General features: G+C 38.8%; 1 protein-coding gene across 1 annotated transcript; it reads left to right on the top strand.

Moving 5' to 3' along the window:
* Positions 1-100: 100 nt before the first annotated feature.
* LOC124636953 (40S ribosomal protein S15) lies at positions 101-4285 on the top strand. The gene is made up of 4 exons (XM_047173246.1): positions 101-252; positions 407-492; positions 736-958; positions 4084-4285. Exons 1-4 carry the CDS (start codon positions 244-246, stop codon positions 4207-4209), a joined length of 444 nt encoding a protein of 147 aa, XP_047029202.1. The 5' UTR covers positions 101-243; the 3' UTR covers positions 4210-4285.
* The last annotated feature ends 10169 nt before the right edge of the window (positions 4286-14454 follow it).

The raw sequence follows: 14454 nt of genomic DNA, 5'->3' as shown, positions 1-14454 counted from the left end.
ATTATATAGTTATTACTTTTCACTTCATCAAGATATTGTATGTATTTGCATATTTCATTTTAATTTTAATTATGTAAGGATTATCCAGTTGTGTTCTCTTTTTTCATAAAGCGAGATTAAAAGCCTTGTATCAGGTTTCATATTATCATTTTTTAAAATAGCAACAAAAATTCGCTGTCACTTTGACGTGCGTTCTACTAGTTTCTTTCCTTTTCTTTCGGTTCTGTCAAACAAATCGGAAACATGGCTGAGGTTTGTAAATTATTTTATGAATTTAATCTACATTTATTCCCGTAATCATTCAGAAAAACTAAGTTACAGTGGTGGTGCTATATATTGGTGTTATTAAAGGATTGTGCCCTAGTGTAATTTTCCTGAAGTGAGACACAATGTTTACGTTTTACAGGTCGATGAAACTCTCAAGAAAAAGCGTACCTTCAGGAAGTTTACCTTCCGAGGTGTCGACCTTGATCAGCTTCTGGATATGCCCAAGTGAGTATCTATTTGTCCAGTAAAAATTATATGCATAGAATCTGTACTACAAGTTAGAGAGTTCAGTGAGGAAACTCCCATGTTAGCGGTGGATTTGCTACTTATTTCCCTAATTTTGAGATGCTGGCATCCTAACATGACCTATTTTTATCACAGTTTATGATATTTTTACGTATAATACTGATAAACTTCTGAAAACTACAAGTATCGAACATAACCTCAAAATGTAACTTCCACTTCCAGTGAGCAACTCATGGAGTTGATGCACGCCCGCGCTCGCAGGCGATTCGCCCGCGGCCTGAAGCGCAAGCCGATGGCGCTGGTGAAGAAACTGCGCCGCGCCAAGAAGGAGGCCCCGCCAAATGAGAAGCCCGAGATTGTTAAGACACATTTGAGGAACATGATCATTGTTCCCGAGATGGTTGGATCCATTGTTGGTATCTACAACGGCAAGACTTTTAACCAGGTATGTTCTTATTTTATTAATTAATTATTAATTCCTTTATTTTAGGCGAATCAGTATATGGGTCATTCTAAGTTAAGAGGTAATTCGTTGTATGAAATGGCGGCACGAGTTTTTTTTTATATATTTTTACTTAAGTATACATTTTTAAATGTAAACGGCTACGTTGAAAACGTTTACAAAGGGGTCAGTCAATTTTTTGGGTTTATCTCGTTTTATCAGTGACCAGGGGAAATACACAATACAGGGGAGAGACAAGGTGTACAGGGGAAGATACTTCATGAACAGGGAAGAGATAAAAAATATAACAAGGTTAATTTTAAGAATCATCTTTATTTATTTTAATTATGAATTATTTATAATCAGACTTTTCATTTCTTAGCAGTCTTCTATGCTAGGTACAAAACATGAAAAACAATAATAAAAAGAAACAAAAACAAAAAATTCTGTTTTGAATAACAGTAACTTGAAATATGGAGAGAAAAAGCAAAAATTCGTAGAAGACGTTTAGCACCCCAAGATATAAGTAATGCTTTTGTAACACCACCATGTTCAGATAATGAAGGCCCACCGCCCCCTCAAAATATAAACAGGCGAGCGCAGGCAGCACAGCAAAAGTCAACTTTTTTTTTTAACGACGTCAAAAATCATCAAAATTCGCAGGCCTTTTATGTGCCAGGGCCGCGGTATCTCTTTTGAACAACCCGCAGCCCTGGCAGGCCTTGGCCCTACTGGGCCCCGCTGGGGATGCTGACATCTCTTTGAGGAGCGCGTGGAACAACGCGCGCCGCCGACACGGGTCTGTTGTCTAAAAATGGACATGAGCGATGAGCCACCCGAACTCACCGCTCACAGACCTACGCTTACGGTGGCCGGGAGTCGTCTCGCGACACCCGGCGCCCGTGGTGTCTACCTGCTCCAGCGCGGCGGCCGGGATGAGAGGTGCAAAGCAGTCATGCTCGAGAAGGAGGCGACGGCATCCCATTCCCTCTCGCCCCGGACCATGGCCTGAACCAGGGCCGGACGCGAGAGGTCGCCGCCGCCTAAAGCCTCGACGAGGACCCGGCGGTGCCCTTCCCACGCAGGGCACTCCTGGACTGTATGGTCCACCGTGTCCTCGGGGCTGTCCGCACAGTGGTGACACCCAGGCGCCTCCTCACGACCGATTCGATGCAGGTACCTCTCGAAACAACCGTGTCCGGTGAGGACCTGCGTCATGCGGTACGTGAGGGCGCCGTGACTCCTCCCGAGCCACTCCTCAAAGAGGGGACTTACCGCCACTATGGTGGCGTGCCCTGCACTGGGTTGCGACAGTCGTTCCCTCCAGGCTACCATGAGATCGCGCCGGAGCTCCGCCCGCTGCTCGACAACTTGCCGCGGCAACGGAGTTCCCTCCCGGCCCTGAGCTCCTCGCGCCAGTAGTACAGGCGCAAGAAGACTCTCGCCTCCAGATCCCACGGTGGCAGTCCGGCAGTAGGCTAGCTGCTTCGCGGGAGATCGTGCAGCAAAAGTCCACTCGAGCAAGAAAAGCAAGAAACCTGAAAATAAAAAAACAAGCGGAAGAAATAGATCCACTTAAATCTGTGCAGTCCAACGCTACAAAAAAAACAAGTACAACGATGAAATACTTATCCGGGTCATTTTTAATTCTTTGATATCGTAATCGTTTGCTATCCTCTTCTTTTCAAGCCATTTTTCTGTAAATAAAACGTAATATTGTATTGTAAAGCTAAAATAAGCATAACGCCAAGTAAAGGATTAGAGAAAACTAGAAGTATTAATGGAAACGCGTAAAAATGTATCTCCCCTGGACATTAAGTATCTCCCCTGCCATCAAAAGAGCCAGGGGAAATACGCCAGGGGAGATACATTTTCGATAGAAATCTAAAATAGCCGTAAAAGTATTTCGCGCACGTCATTCACACACAAACATAACAATGTATACACTATTCATAGTAAATATTGAAGTATATGTTAGTATTTTAACAAAAAATTGCAATGTAAAACTTACCAGAGGAAAGACTGCATTCACATAACTCTTCTGCACCCAGCAAGTAGCGTGATCGAAATGGCCGACAATAAAGGCGGCGCAGTTGCTTATGCGCCGTTTGCTGCTAATTTCACGTTACACACTATGCATTCAAGGTCACAACTTCTACAGACTAGGAGAGCAAAACTGATTTTTGAACGAAAACAAAAGACCAGGGGACGAGACACGAAACTCGGTGGACAAATTTCGGTGTTCATATTTTTTTTTAAGAATTGGAATAAAAGCACTTTTACTTGTAAGATACTATTACTAAGTTTACTGTACCTATAAAATTAAAGAGTTTAAAATAATTATTGAATTTTAATACATTCATAATTACTGATTTACAAATAAAGTCGGTTGGGGGACAGACCAGGGGAGAGACATTTTTCTTATATTAGAGCTTATTGTGACTTAATTACGTACATTTCTGCAATAAATTTGAGTGACCACATAGGAAACATTTAATTTTAAGTGATAAATAGGTTATTTGTAAAGTTTATTGAAAAAAAATGTATTTTTTTGTTGTTGCCGTCGAAAGTACTTCTTAACTTAGAATGACCCATATAATACTATTAATACTATATGTATATGAACTTATAAACATATAAAGATTATCACAATAGATACAATACAAAATATCTTTACTTAAATAGACTATAAATACAAACATAATAATAAACTTTTATTGACTTGTGAAGAGGATATGTATATTAGTTCCTCTGTTTATGATAGTTTATGGTGATTTAATTGATGTAAACTACTGAGAATTTCTTAAAAATAGAATATTGGGATTTTGAAATGTAGCCAGTAAAAATTGGTCAGGTTATCCTCGGAGGTGGAGTGAATTTTAAGTGACCATTGCTATTCTGTGTATGTCAATTTCACAACTAAAATTAATTAACATAATTTTAATTGACTGCCTATTTGACCTTAACCCTGGGCAACAAGTTCCTTATTTCTTATCTGATAGACAAGTTTATTTATGGTCAAATACGCAAATAGTAGACAAATTAGTACAATTTACAAAAAAATACTAGCAGACAGTATTATTGATAATCCTATCACTGTATTAACAAGAACTCAATATTGTTTCCAGGTTGAAATCAAGCCTGAGATGATTGGCCACTACCTCGGCGAGTTCTCAGTCACATACAAGCCTGTCAAGCACGGTAGGCCCGGTATCGGTGCCACCCACAGCTCCCGGTTCATCCCACTCAAGTAGTGCGTTGACCAACACCTAGGCTTAAGTCTAAAACAAAAAATGTACACAAGTGTACAATAAAAGTATCTTGTGTCAATTTCTGCTTTTTATTAATGACTCCTTTACATTAATATTTCACAGGTTAATTATATTTTAAATAGTTGCACCAAATAAAATTCACCTCATCTATCACACACTATGAGGATGTCTTTCATAAATAATGGTCAAATGTGCATTTCGTCATTGCAGAGATGCTTCAACTGTAATAATCGCAAATTCTAAGTCACAACAAATGATTTATATGAATGAACTATGAGAATTATGTATATATAAGTCGCCATTTTGGTAGTGTCAGTGAATAGCTGGAGAAAAAGTCTATCACTTTGGCTAGTAGTCACCCCATCATTGTCACCAGTTTACTTAACCTCTTGAATGCCGCTAAAGAGAACAATAGAAAAAAACTTTTTTACAAAAAAATTAAACCGACTTCCCAAAACACTAAAAAGCAAAAAAAAAAAAACTATTTTTAGGTGCATCGGCCTAGAAGTCGGTGTCTAATGGATGTTACTAAGTTAATTTTGCCACCGACTTCTAGGCCGATGCACCTAAAAATAGTTTTTTTTTTTTTTGCTTTTTAGTGTTTTGGGAAGTCGGTTTAATTTTTTTGTAAAAAAGTTTTTTATTTAAAGCTTTTCAGTGATACGAATAGTTGTCACTATCCATACAAGTGAGAAGTTCTCATCAATACAAAGAATATAAGTCCAAATACGAGGTATTTTACATATTCAGTTGTCGAGTTCCCTCGACTTACTTTCTCTGGTCTCCATCATCAGATCAGCTCCAAACCTTCACTGTTGCAAAGGTCTTGTCAATACAAATAATTTAAGCCCAAACACGAGGTAGTTTACATATTCAGTTGTCGAGTTCCCTCGACCCTCTCTGGTTTCCATCATCAGATCAGCTCCAAATCTTCACAGTTGAATAGTGCTTTTAGGCGTACACCTGAGTGTCAAGTTTTTACCCTATGTAAGCCTACAGCTTTCGAAGGTTGCCCTCGATTTCTCAGGGTTTCCATCATCAGATCCTGACCTGATGACTATGGGACCAACTGGCAGCTATTCCGAGTCGAACAAAAAAAGAATCACGTAAATCGGTCTATAAACCTCGGAGTAATCGATGTACATACATAGAAAAAAAAAAAAAAAAAAACATACCGGCCGAATTCATAACCTCCTCCTTTTTGGGAAGTCGGTTAAAAATCTCTCGTATATATACGCACATATATTGTAGTCTCGCGTATATATACGTACATATATTAGGGGTTAATCCAAATAATAAAAAGTGCACTTACGACTTTTAGAATACACTTAGCCAGCCAGACAATCTTTACTAAACTCGATAAATAGGATCTAAATGGTATAGGTAGTGAACATTATTTACAATATATGGTCTATTAAGTATACCGATTTACTGCAAATAGGAAAGCCCTATAAGTAAATGGTAAGATCAGCAACAAAAGACCATTGCCGCATCAAAATAGAGAATCACACACACCTATCCCTGAACACAGCTCTTGCAGTCGATATTCTTGTGTTGTTGTCTTGCTCACTGTACAAAAATTTGCACATACTTTGTAAAATATACAGAAAAAGTAAAGAAAGTATTCTAAAAAGAAAATTTGTCTGACCTCAAAATTAAGGAGCATACAGACTTCTTGCCAATTTTATAACTCTTCGTATCAATTAAAAGGCTGCCTGTGACGTGTAACCACATTGCTGGGGTTAATAGAAGTGCATTACCCGTCAGCATGGCACATCGTGCTTGGCTGGACATCATGAAACTGGCTGAAACCGGAGCGATCCGCTTCGTTCCGACGATCCCCGGCCGCATCATCGCGCCAACCGTTTGTTTGACGACTGACCCTTTTTGTCTCGACAACCAACACCCTAAATGGACTTACGAATCATTTGAACACACTTACGTTTTGTAATATTCACCTCGACCTATAAGCGTTTGAATTTATCTTGAAGAAAAAGCAACCAGGGGCCCGATTCTCCTAAGTTAATAATGTCAAAACTGGATCGCAATATAATAGCAGTTTTAACCATATCGGGCATTCTGCTACTAATAAAAGATTGGTCTGCTATTTTGGTAATTTTGGTCTATACGGTAGTTTGCTGTACAATCATTTTGCAATCGTAAATCATTTGCAGTCAAAATTATTCATTATTGAATGACAGAAAAGGATAAAAACGTTTATTTCAAAGAAAAAATAGCGGAATGCCACATACGCTTCAATCGTAATCGAGTCGGGATCGGATCTCAGTCGAATCGAGTCGAACGTGAATCGTATGTTGCTTTTATTTAAGTAAAATTAGGAGAATCGGGCCCCTGTAGGAAGGTTATTATATTTGAACAGTTTACGAGTTCTGGGCTAATAAAATAAACCATTTATGTACCAACTTTAACGATTACCTGGATATTAGTTTACTTTGTAGAAAGGTGTTCGTTTGGTGGTCAGCATCACAAGGAGATTTTCTGTTACGTAGACGTTATTGCTTAAATTCAATGATTAAAAGTTTTGCGTTTTTATTCCTTGACCTTACCTACTCACCATAGGGTAAATAGGTAGGTACTACAGTTCCAGAATATCCTGAAAAAAACTTGCTAGACGGAATAGAAACTGCGATTCATACCCAAAATGTCTAGTTCTCGTAACAAGTCATATGACAATACCGTCATTAATTATTAATTTCCAGTTGACGGCAGTTCAGCTGATGAGCTGACTATCTGACTTCATCGCTGAGGCACGCTAGTGAAATGATCTTGCAATTAATTTGTATGTCGTATATCTTAATTAGTCACGTCTTTATTCATGATTGTACCTATGTAAACAACATGAAACAGGTTCAGGAGGTTCTTTCAATCATTATTTCCACTAGCCAGTAGCCTATCGAAGAACACCTAGGTACATAAGTCCTACCTACATAATAATATGTAAGTAGTTTAGTTTTTCTTGCGTTCTATATTCTCCTCGCTATACTTACTCATACATCTCCGTCACGGCTTTTTATTCATATCGATATGATTATGCAACTCAATTATTAATATTCAGAAGTAAATAAAACATTAATAGCGTTTCAAATGTTAATTCAGGTTAATACTACACCTATCCGCTTCAAAGCAGTTATTCCGCAAGCGGGTACTTACGTAGGTGCTCTTAGATTTATCATCTAGGTGCTGAGGTATTCTATTCGGATACAGCTTTTGCTATTCACCTCAATTTTTTATTCTAAATCAATCTTTACTATTGATCCATTTCATTTTTTTACTAACTCTCGTATGTTACACTAAGCTCTTTAAAAAAAAATGCTGCTCTATTTTGCAGTCAATCCATGAATTTGGTCGTGTCAAATTTTTATCCCATCTGGTACTACTGTTTGTGTATAGGTTTCCAAAAAGTCTAGGTAGGTACCTACATTTGCAAAAAGGTTTCCTATGGACTTTGATTGACTCAGTGCAAAATTCAATGAAAGGTAATAAAAATCTACACTGAGCACCTAAAACCATTTTACTTGAGACCATCGAGTTCAACTTTTGAGTGCAGTTAGGGCACCAACCATACGCCAATGCACTAGTGCCCGCCCGCCCATGGGATATAAACCGCTGTTGGCTAAAAGCGAGCAAAGCAGGTAATAAGCGCTTGCTTTATTTAAGGTAGAGAACTAACACCTACACTGTTAAGCTGATAAAGAACTCACTGGCCGCCTGTGTGTTGAAATAGTTTACTTGTACAATAATGTCCTTCAGACTCTTCAGTATCTCTTCAGAGTCTCCAGACACTTGAGGAAAGAGTTAGGTTTCTTAGGCTCCTTGAACAGTTATTTCAATGTAAAGGTAAAATGCTAAAGACAACCTTTTAGGTTGCCGAAGCCGAATCTCCATAAAACTCAAACTTGTATCAGTAGGTCAGGGTCATTTCGCAAACTAACCAAGATCCATGACTTTTAATTGCGCTCGTCTGTTATTTAGTCTGCACGTGTAATCAACCACCCACCCAGCTTATGCTAACTTCATAAAAGCTTCATAACTGGGGCCCGATTCTCCTAATTTTACTTAAGAAACATACGATTCACATTCGACTGCGATCCAATCCCGACTCGATTTCGATTGAAGCATATGTGGCATTCCGCAATTTTTTCTTTGATATAAACGTTTTTATCATTTTCTGTCATTCAATAATTAATCATTTTGTCTGCAAATGATTTACGATTGCAATCTGATTGTAGAGCAAACTACCGTATAGACCAAAATCAACAAAATAGCAGACCAATCGAATGTCCTTGGAATACGATTGGTCTTATATTAGTAGCAGAATGTCCGATATAAGCCAAAACTGCTATTGCGATCATATTGCGATTCGATTTCTATTCAATTTTGACATTATTAACTTAGGAGAATCGGGCCCCTGAGCTTACATTTTTTACTACTGCATGCTACATTTTTCTGCAGATAGATCGTAATCACAATTAGGGCATGCAATTTCGGTAAAACAAAAATTACCGGTAAAAATTCGGTAATAAAAATATTTTTACCGGTAAACCGGTAAAACGGTAATTTTTAAAAAATGTGATATTATAACAATAAGATTGGGTAGCCTTAAAGCAAAACCTAAATAAATATGCAAAGCATAAGGTGGTAAACGTTTTTTGTGACGTGGGCCGTAACAAAAAACATGTCAGTAGTCAGTACCATCCGTACGCGATGTCGCCGACAAAATGCAAGAGAAACGGCTGCGATGGTACGAAAATGTAAAAAGGAGTGACACCTGAGGACATCGGCAGTGTTAATGTGATACTCAATCTCAATATACCCGGTCAAAGGCGCAAAGGCAAGCCGAAACCGTGGTGGTTGAGTGTCGTAATGAATGACATGAAAATCTGCGAACTCGAAGAGGAAGATGTCTATTCTGGAGGATAGAGCGAAGTGGAAGAAGGAAGATACGGAAAGCCGACCCCGTCACAAGACGGGATAAACGCTAAGAATTACCGTAAAAAAATATATTTTTCATTGAAGTGAAAGCCCTTTTTTATGGTAAATCATCAAATGACAGACTCTTTCTGTCTAAAACCCATGTTTTTTAGTAGGCGTTTTATGGACCAGGGTCGCGGTAACTCTTTCGAACAATCCCGCGGCCCCGGCAGGCCTTGGCCCTGCTGGGCCCCACTGAGCTTGCTGACATCTCCCTGAGGAGCCCGTGGAACAACGCGCGCTGCTGACACTGGTCTGTTATCTATGCAGACGGTGGAACGATGAGCCACCCGAACTCACCGCCCACAGACCGACGCCTACGGTGGCCGGGAGTCGTCTCTTGACCCTTGGCGCCCGTGGTGTCTTCCTGGTCCACTACAGCGGCTGGGATGAGAGTTGCTACTCGCAGTCGCTCCGCCGTCTCCTTCTCGAGCATGACTACTTCGCAGAAGGAGGCGACGGCTTCCCATTCCCTCTAGCTCCGGACCATGGCTTGAACCAGGGAAGGACGCGAAAGGTCGCCGCTGCTTATTGCCTCGACGACAACACGGCGGTACCCTTCCCAGGCAGTGCACACCTGGACTGTGTGCTCCACCGTGTCCTCAGAGCTGTCCGCATGGTGGTGAAGTAAAAGCCCTTGCTCAGTAAGGTCATAGAGTAGGTAAAATAAGCATTAGCTACATTTGTACCTAGTATGAGCTGACAGCTATGAGGAAAAACAGAATAACCGAATGAATACAATTTGTTTAGATTTTATAAATTAAGATAAGAAAGAAGATGTGTATCTAACCTAGAGATAGCTAAGGACACACAAGTTTACTTTCCTAAAAAACAGCAACTTTAACACTCTTATAATACGTAATGTATGCAACATTACATTATATTCAGGCTACATAACAAAGATTTGACGTTAAATGAACAATTGCTATATTTTATCAGAAAAACGTAAAAACCGGTAAATTACCGGTTTCATATTATTTTTACCGGTAATTTAAAACCCGCAAAAATGGGTTTTGGTGGTTTTTACCGGTAAATCGCCACCCACCCAGCTTATGCTAACTTCATAAAAGCTTCATAACTGGGGCCCGATTCTCCTAATTTTACTTAAGAAACATACGATTCACATTCGACTGCGATCCAATCCCGACTCGATTTCGATTGAAGCATATGTGGCATTCCGCAATTTTTTCTTTGATATAAACGTTTTTATCATTTTCTGTCATTCAATAATTAATCATTTTGTCTGCAAATGATTTACGATTGCAATCTGATTGTAGAGCAAACTACCGCAGTGGTTCTTAACCTTTTTGACATGAGGGACCACTTTAACTAAAGTTTGTCTTGCCGGGGACCACCTCATCGGTTTACTTATAAATTAGCACTCATTTCTTTATTATTTATCAAAAAAAAAATGATTTTTTGGGTCAGTTCTACTCAAAGCTAAACGCATGTCGGCAGTTGTGTAGGTAAGCAAATGCAAATAAAGAAAAACTTGTTTATGTAGTTTCCAAATGCGCGAGCGAAGCGAGCGCGAAATTTTTAACGGACTTAAACCAAATATTACGTAAAATGTAGCCCAAACGCACTTATTTTTTTATATCTTGACAAATGCAAAAATAAGGGCATATAGTTTCTGAATACGCAGCGAAGCGAGCGCGAAATTTTTATCGGACTTAAAACAAAAATTACGTAAAATTTTGCCCAAACATACATTTTCATGAATGGGGGGACTAGGTACGACACAACCGATATACGTCCACGCGAAAACCCTCGCTCGCAATTATAAGTCGATAAAAATTAAGTTAGATAACGTATAGCAACGTCGCGAAACTGAGCTTCGCGGACCACTTGGAATGCCTCCAGGGACCACCAGTGGTCCGCGGACCACCGGTTAAGAACCACTGGTATAGACCAAAATCAACAAAATAGCAGACCAATCGAATGTCCTTGGAATACGATTGGTCTTATATTAGTAGCAGAATGTCCGATATAAGCCAAAACTGCTATTGCGATCATATTGCGATTCGATTTCTATTCAATTTTGACATTATTAACTTAGGAGAATCGGGCCCCTGAGCTTACATTTTTTACTACTGCATGCTACATTTTTCTGCAGATAGATCGTAATCACAATTAGGGCATGCAATTTCGGTAAAACAAAAATTACCGGTAAAAATTCGGTAATAAAAATATTTTTACAGGTAAACCGGTAAAACGGTAATTTTTTAAAAATGTGATAGGGTAAACCGAGGTATAACTGGCCACTTTCAATTATTAGCCACTATTCACTTTGACTGCATAAATTAAGAACTATTCTCATAGAACGCCATCTATTATTTATTTTTAGTATTACCTACTCAACTAGCTTTCATTATAGTGACAGTTTTTTCCTCTATGAACACTAGTGCCAAAAATATCGGTCATTTTGTGACAGCACGCGTACGAGTTCCGACGTGAACGGTAAATCCTTAAATTTTTTTTAAGGTAATGATTGAATTTAAAAGTGAATTTTGTAATACTTCGTGTAGTAAACGTGAGTTGATTGTGTTTGTGGTATTGTATAGATGGTAAACGATCGTTTTTTAAGGTTTTATTCTGTCAGTATCTATAATAAAGCGAGATTAGTTGGGTGGCCAGTTATTGATTTTCATTTTTGTGTATTTTCATTTATTGGCCACTCATGCCAGTTACTGAATTATACGCTAATGTCCGAATTTTACGAAAAAATAAACATATTTAGAATGAGTATAAGGCACACTATCGTGTAAAAAAAATCCAGATAAAAATATACACGTTTATCAGTAACTGGCATGGGTGGCCAATTACTGATATTTATATGGCCAGTTACTGACGGATTTTTTTTTGTTGGGCAGATTTTCTGAAATGTCTTTTAAAAAACGCCAATACTCTAAAGAGGCAATAGAAAATGCTATCAAATTTATTGAAAACAATGAAGGTATCCAATCCAAATAAAACAATTTCTGTTGTCTCAAATATACCTTTCTCGGAATACCTGAAACAAAATCATAATCCTGCCTGCATCCCAATTTTATTTGGGGTCGGCGCAGCATGTTTTCTCCTTCCATACTCTTCTATCTGCCGTCATCTCACAAGTAACATTCTTTCTACTTTCACACAATCCATCCATCGTTTCTTTGGTCTTCCTTTTCCACTATATCCGTCCACATTCATACTCATCATGTTCCTCACAACATGATTCTCATTCCTCCGCATCACATGCCCATACCATGACAGCCGGTTTCCACGCAGTTTTTCTGATACCGGCGCTACTTTCAAACTTCCTCTTATATACTCATTCCTCACTCTATCCATTTGCGTAACACCACACATATGTACCTCTTAACATTCTCATCTCTGCCGCATGCAATTGTCTTTCATTCGTCGCTTTTGTGGGCCAGCACTCTGATCCATACAAGACAGCAGGTCTGACAATACTCTTGTAAATTTTCCCCTACCTGAAACAAAATACCTGAATACCTGAAACAAAAGTTGCCCGATTTTCCCAAACGACAACGAAAGCGCCAAATTGAGCGAAACATCCAATCAATATGTTGACAAGATAAGAGAAAAACAATTAAAAAAAGCAAGAAGATGCCGCAAAAGAAGAAAGGAAGAGATTACGAGAAGAGAAAAAAAGTCAAAAAGAGAATGATGTACCAAATAAAAAACTAAAGTATAAAACAAAAAAGACTGCTACTAACAAAATTATAAATAGTCAAGACGAGTCCAAGAAACTGTTGAAAAATAAGAAAAACCGATGTGTTACTTGTTGTGACTATTGTTTGAATCTAATAACAAGAAGGGTGATCCTATGTAGGCTCTGTAACAAACAATTTCATGAGAATACCATTGTCTCACAGGATTCATATTCCTGAGGCTGAATGTGATTCTTTTTTGTGCCATAATTGTTACAAAGAGAGAGATTACTCTACATCTGATGATGATGATGATGATGTAATTAATTAATTTAAGCACGTCAATAACTACAAATGATAAGTTCCTCGTTACCATACTATGATTTAAGTGCAAACGAACTGTGGTATACTGATCTCATTAAATTAAGCTAAGTTGTAGTTTTTTTTTACGAATTAAGAACCACCTTGTTAGAATTTGTTTTATTATGTTTTTTAAGTTTTTAATTTCTAATATAGTTGCTTTATTCTATATATTTTAATTGATTTTAAATATTATTTTTGCATGGCCAGTTATTGGTATTATGGTGGCTAATATCTAATTTTAAATGGCCAGTTACTACTAAAAAATACTACTTTTTCATTCTGTTAAAATATTACTACATAATTCTATGTTGTTTCATTTTTTACTCACTAATAACGATAAATGGATACTTGCTTTAACTAAAGTTGATACAAGAATATTAATTTCTGGACACATTTCTCCATGGCACTTAAATGAACAACTCGCTGTCCTTAAGTGGCCAGTTACTGGTGAGTTTACCCTATCAATAAGATTGGGTAGCCTTAAAGCAAAACCTAAATAAATATGCAAAGCATAAGGTGGTAAACGTTTTTTGTGACGTGGGCCGTAACAAAAAACATGTCAGTAGTCAGTACCATCCGTACGCGATGTCGCCGACAAAATGCAAGAGAAACGGCTGCGATGGTACGAAAATGTAAAAAGGAATGACACCTGAGGACATCGGCAGTGTTAATGTGATACTCAATCTCAATATACCCGGTCAAAGGCGCAAAGGCAAGCCGAAACCGTGGTGGTTGAGTGTCGTAATGAATGACATGAAAATCTGCGAACTCGAAGAGGAAGATGTCTATTCAGGAGGATAGAGCGAAGTGGAAGAAGGAAGATACGGAAAGCCGACCCCGTCACAAGACGGGATAAACGCTAAGAATTACCGTAAAAAAATATATTTTTCATTGAAGTGAAAGCCCTTTTTTATGGTAAATCATCAAATGACAGACTCTTTCTGTCTAAAACCCATGTTTTTTAGTAGGCGTTTTATGGACCAGGGTCGCGGTAACTCTTTCGAACAATCCCGCGGCCCCGGCAGGCCTTGGCCCTGCTGGGCCCCACTGAGCTTGCTGACATCTCCCTGAGGAGCCCGTGGAACAACGCGCGCTGCTGACACTGGTCTGTTATCTATGCAGACGGTGGAACGATGAGCCACCCGAACTCACCGCCCACAGACCGACGCCTACGGTGGCCGGGAGTCGTCTCTTGACCCTTGGCGCCCGTGGTGTC

This window comes from Helicoverpa zea, chromosome 15, assembly GCF_022581195.2.
Source record: "Helicoverpa zea isolate HzStark_Cry1AcR chromosome 15, ilHelZeax1.1, whole genome shotgun sequence".
In the NCBI taxonomy this organism is placed as follows: Eukaryota; Metazoa; Arthropoda; class Insecta; order Lepidoptera; family Noctuidae; genus Helicoverpa; species Helicoverpa zea.
The sequence above is the reverse complement of the archived record's forward strand: the minus strand, read 5'-3'. Positions and strand labels throughout refer to the sequence as shown.

What these genes read in the sequence shown, in the direction of transcription:
- LOC124636953 (XM_047173246.1), top strand. An exon ending in CAGCTTCTGGATATGCCCAA is followed by an intron (nt 493 to 735) that starts GTGAGTATCTAT and finishes TTCCACTTCCAG; the next exon opens with TGAGCAACTCATGGAGTTGA. An exon ending in ACGGCAAGACTTTTAACCAG is followed by an intron (nt 959 to 4,083) that starts GTATGTTCTTAT and finishes TATTGTTTCCAG; the next exon opens with GTTGAAATCAAGCCTGAGAT.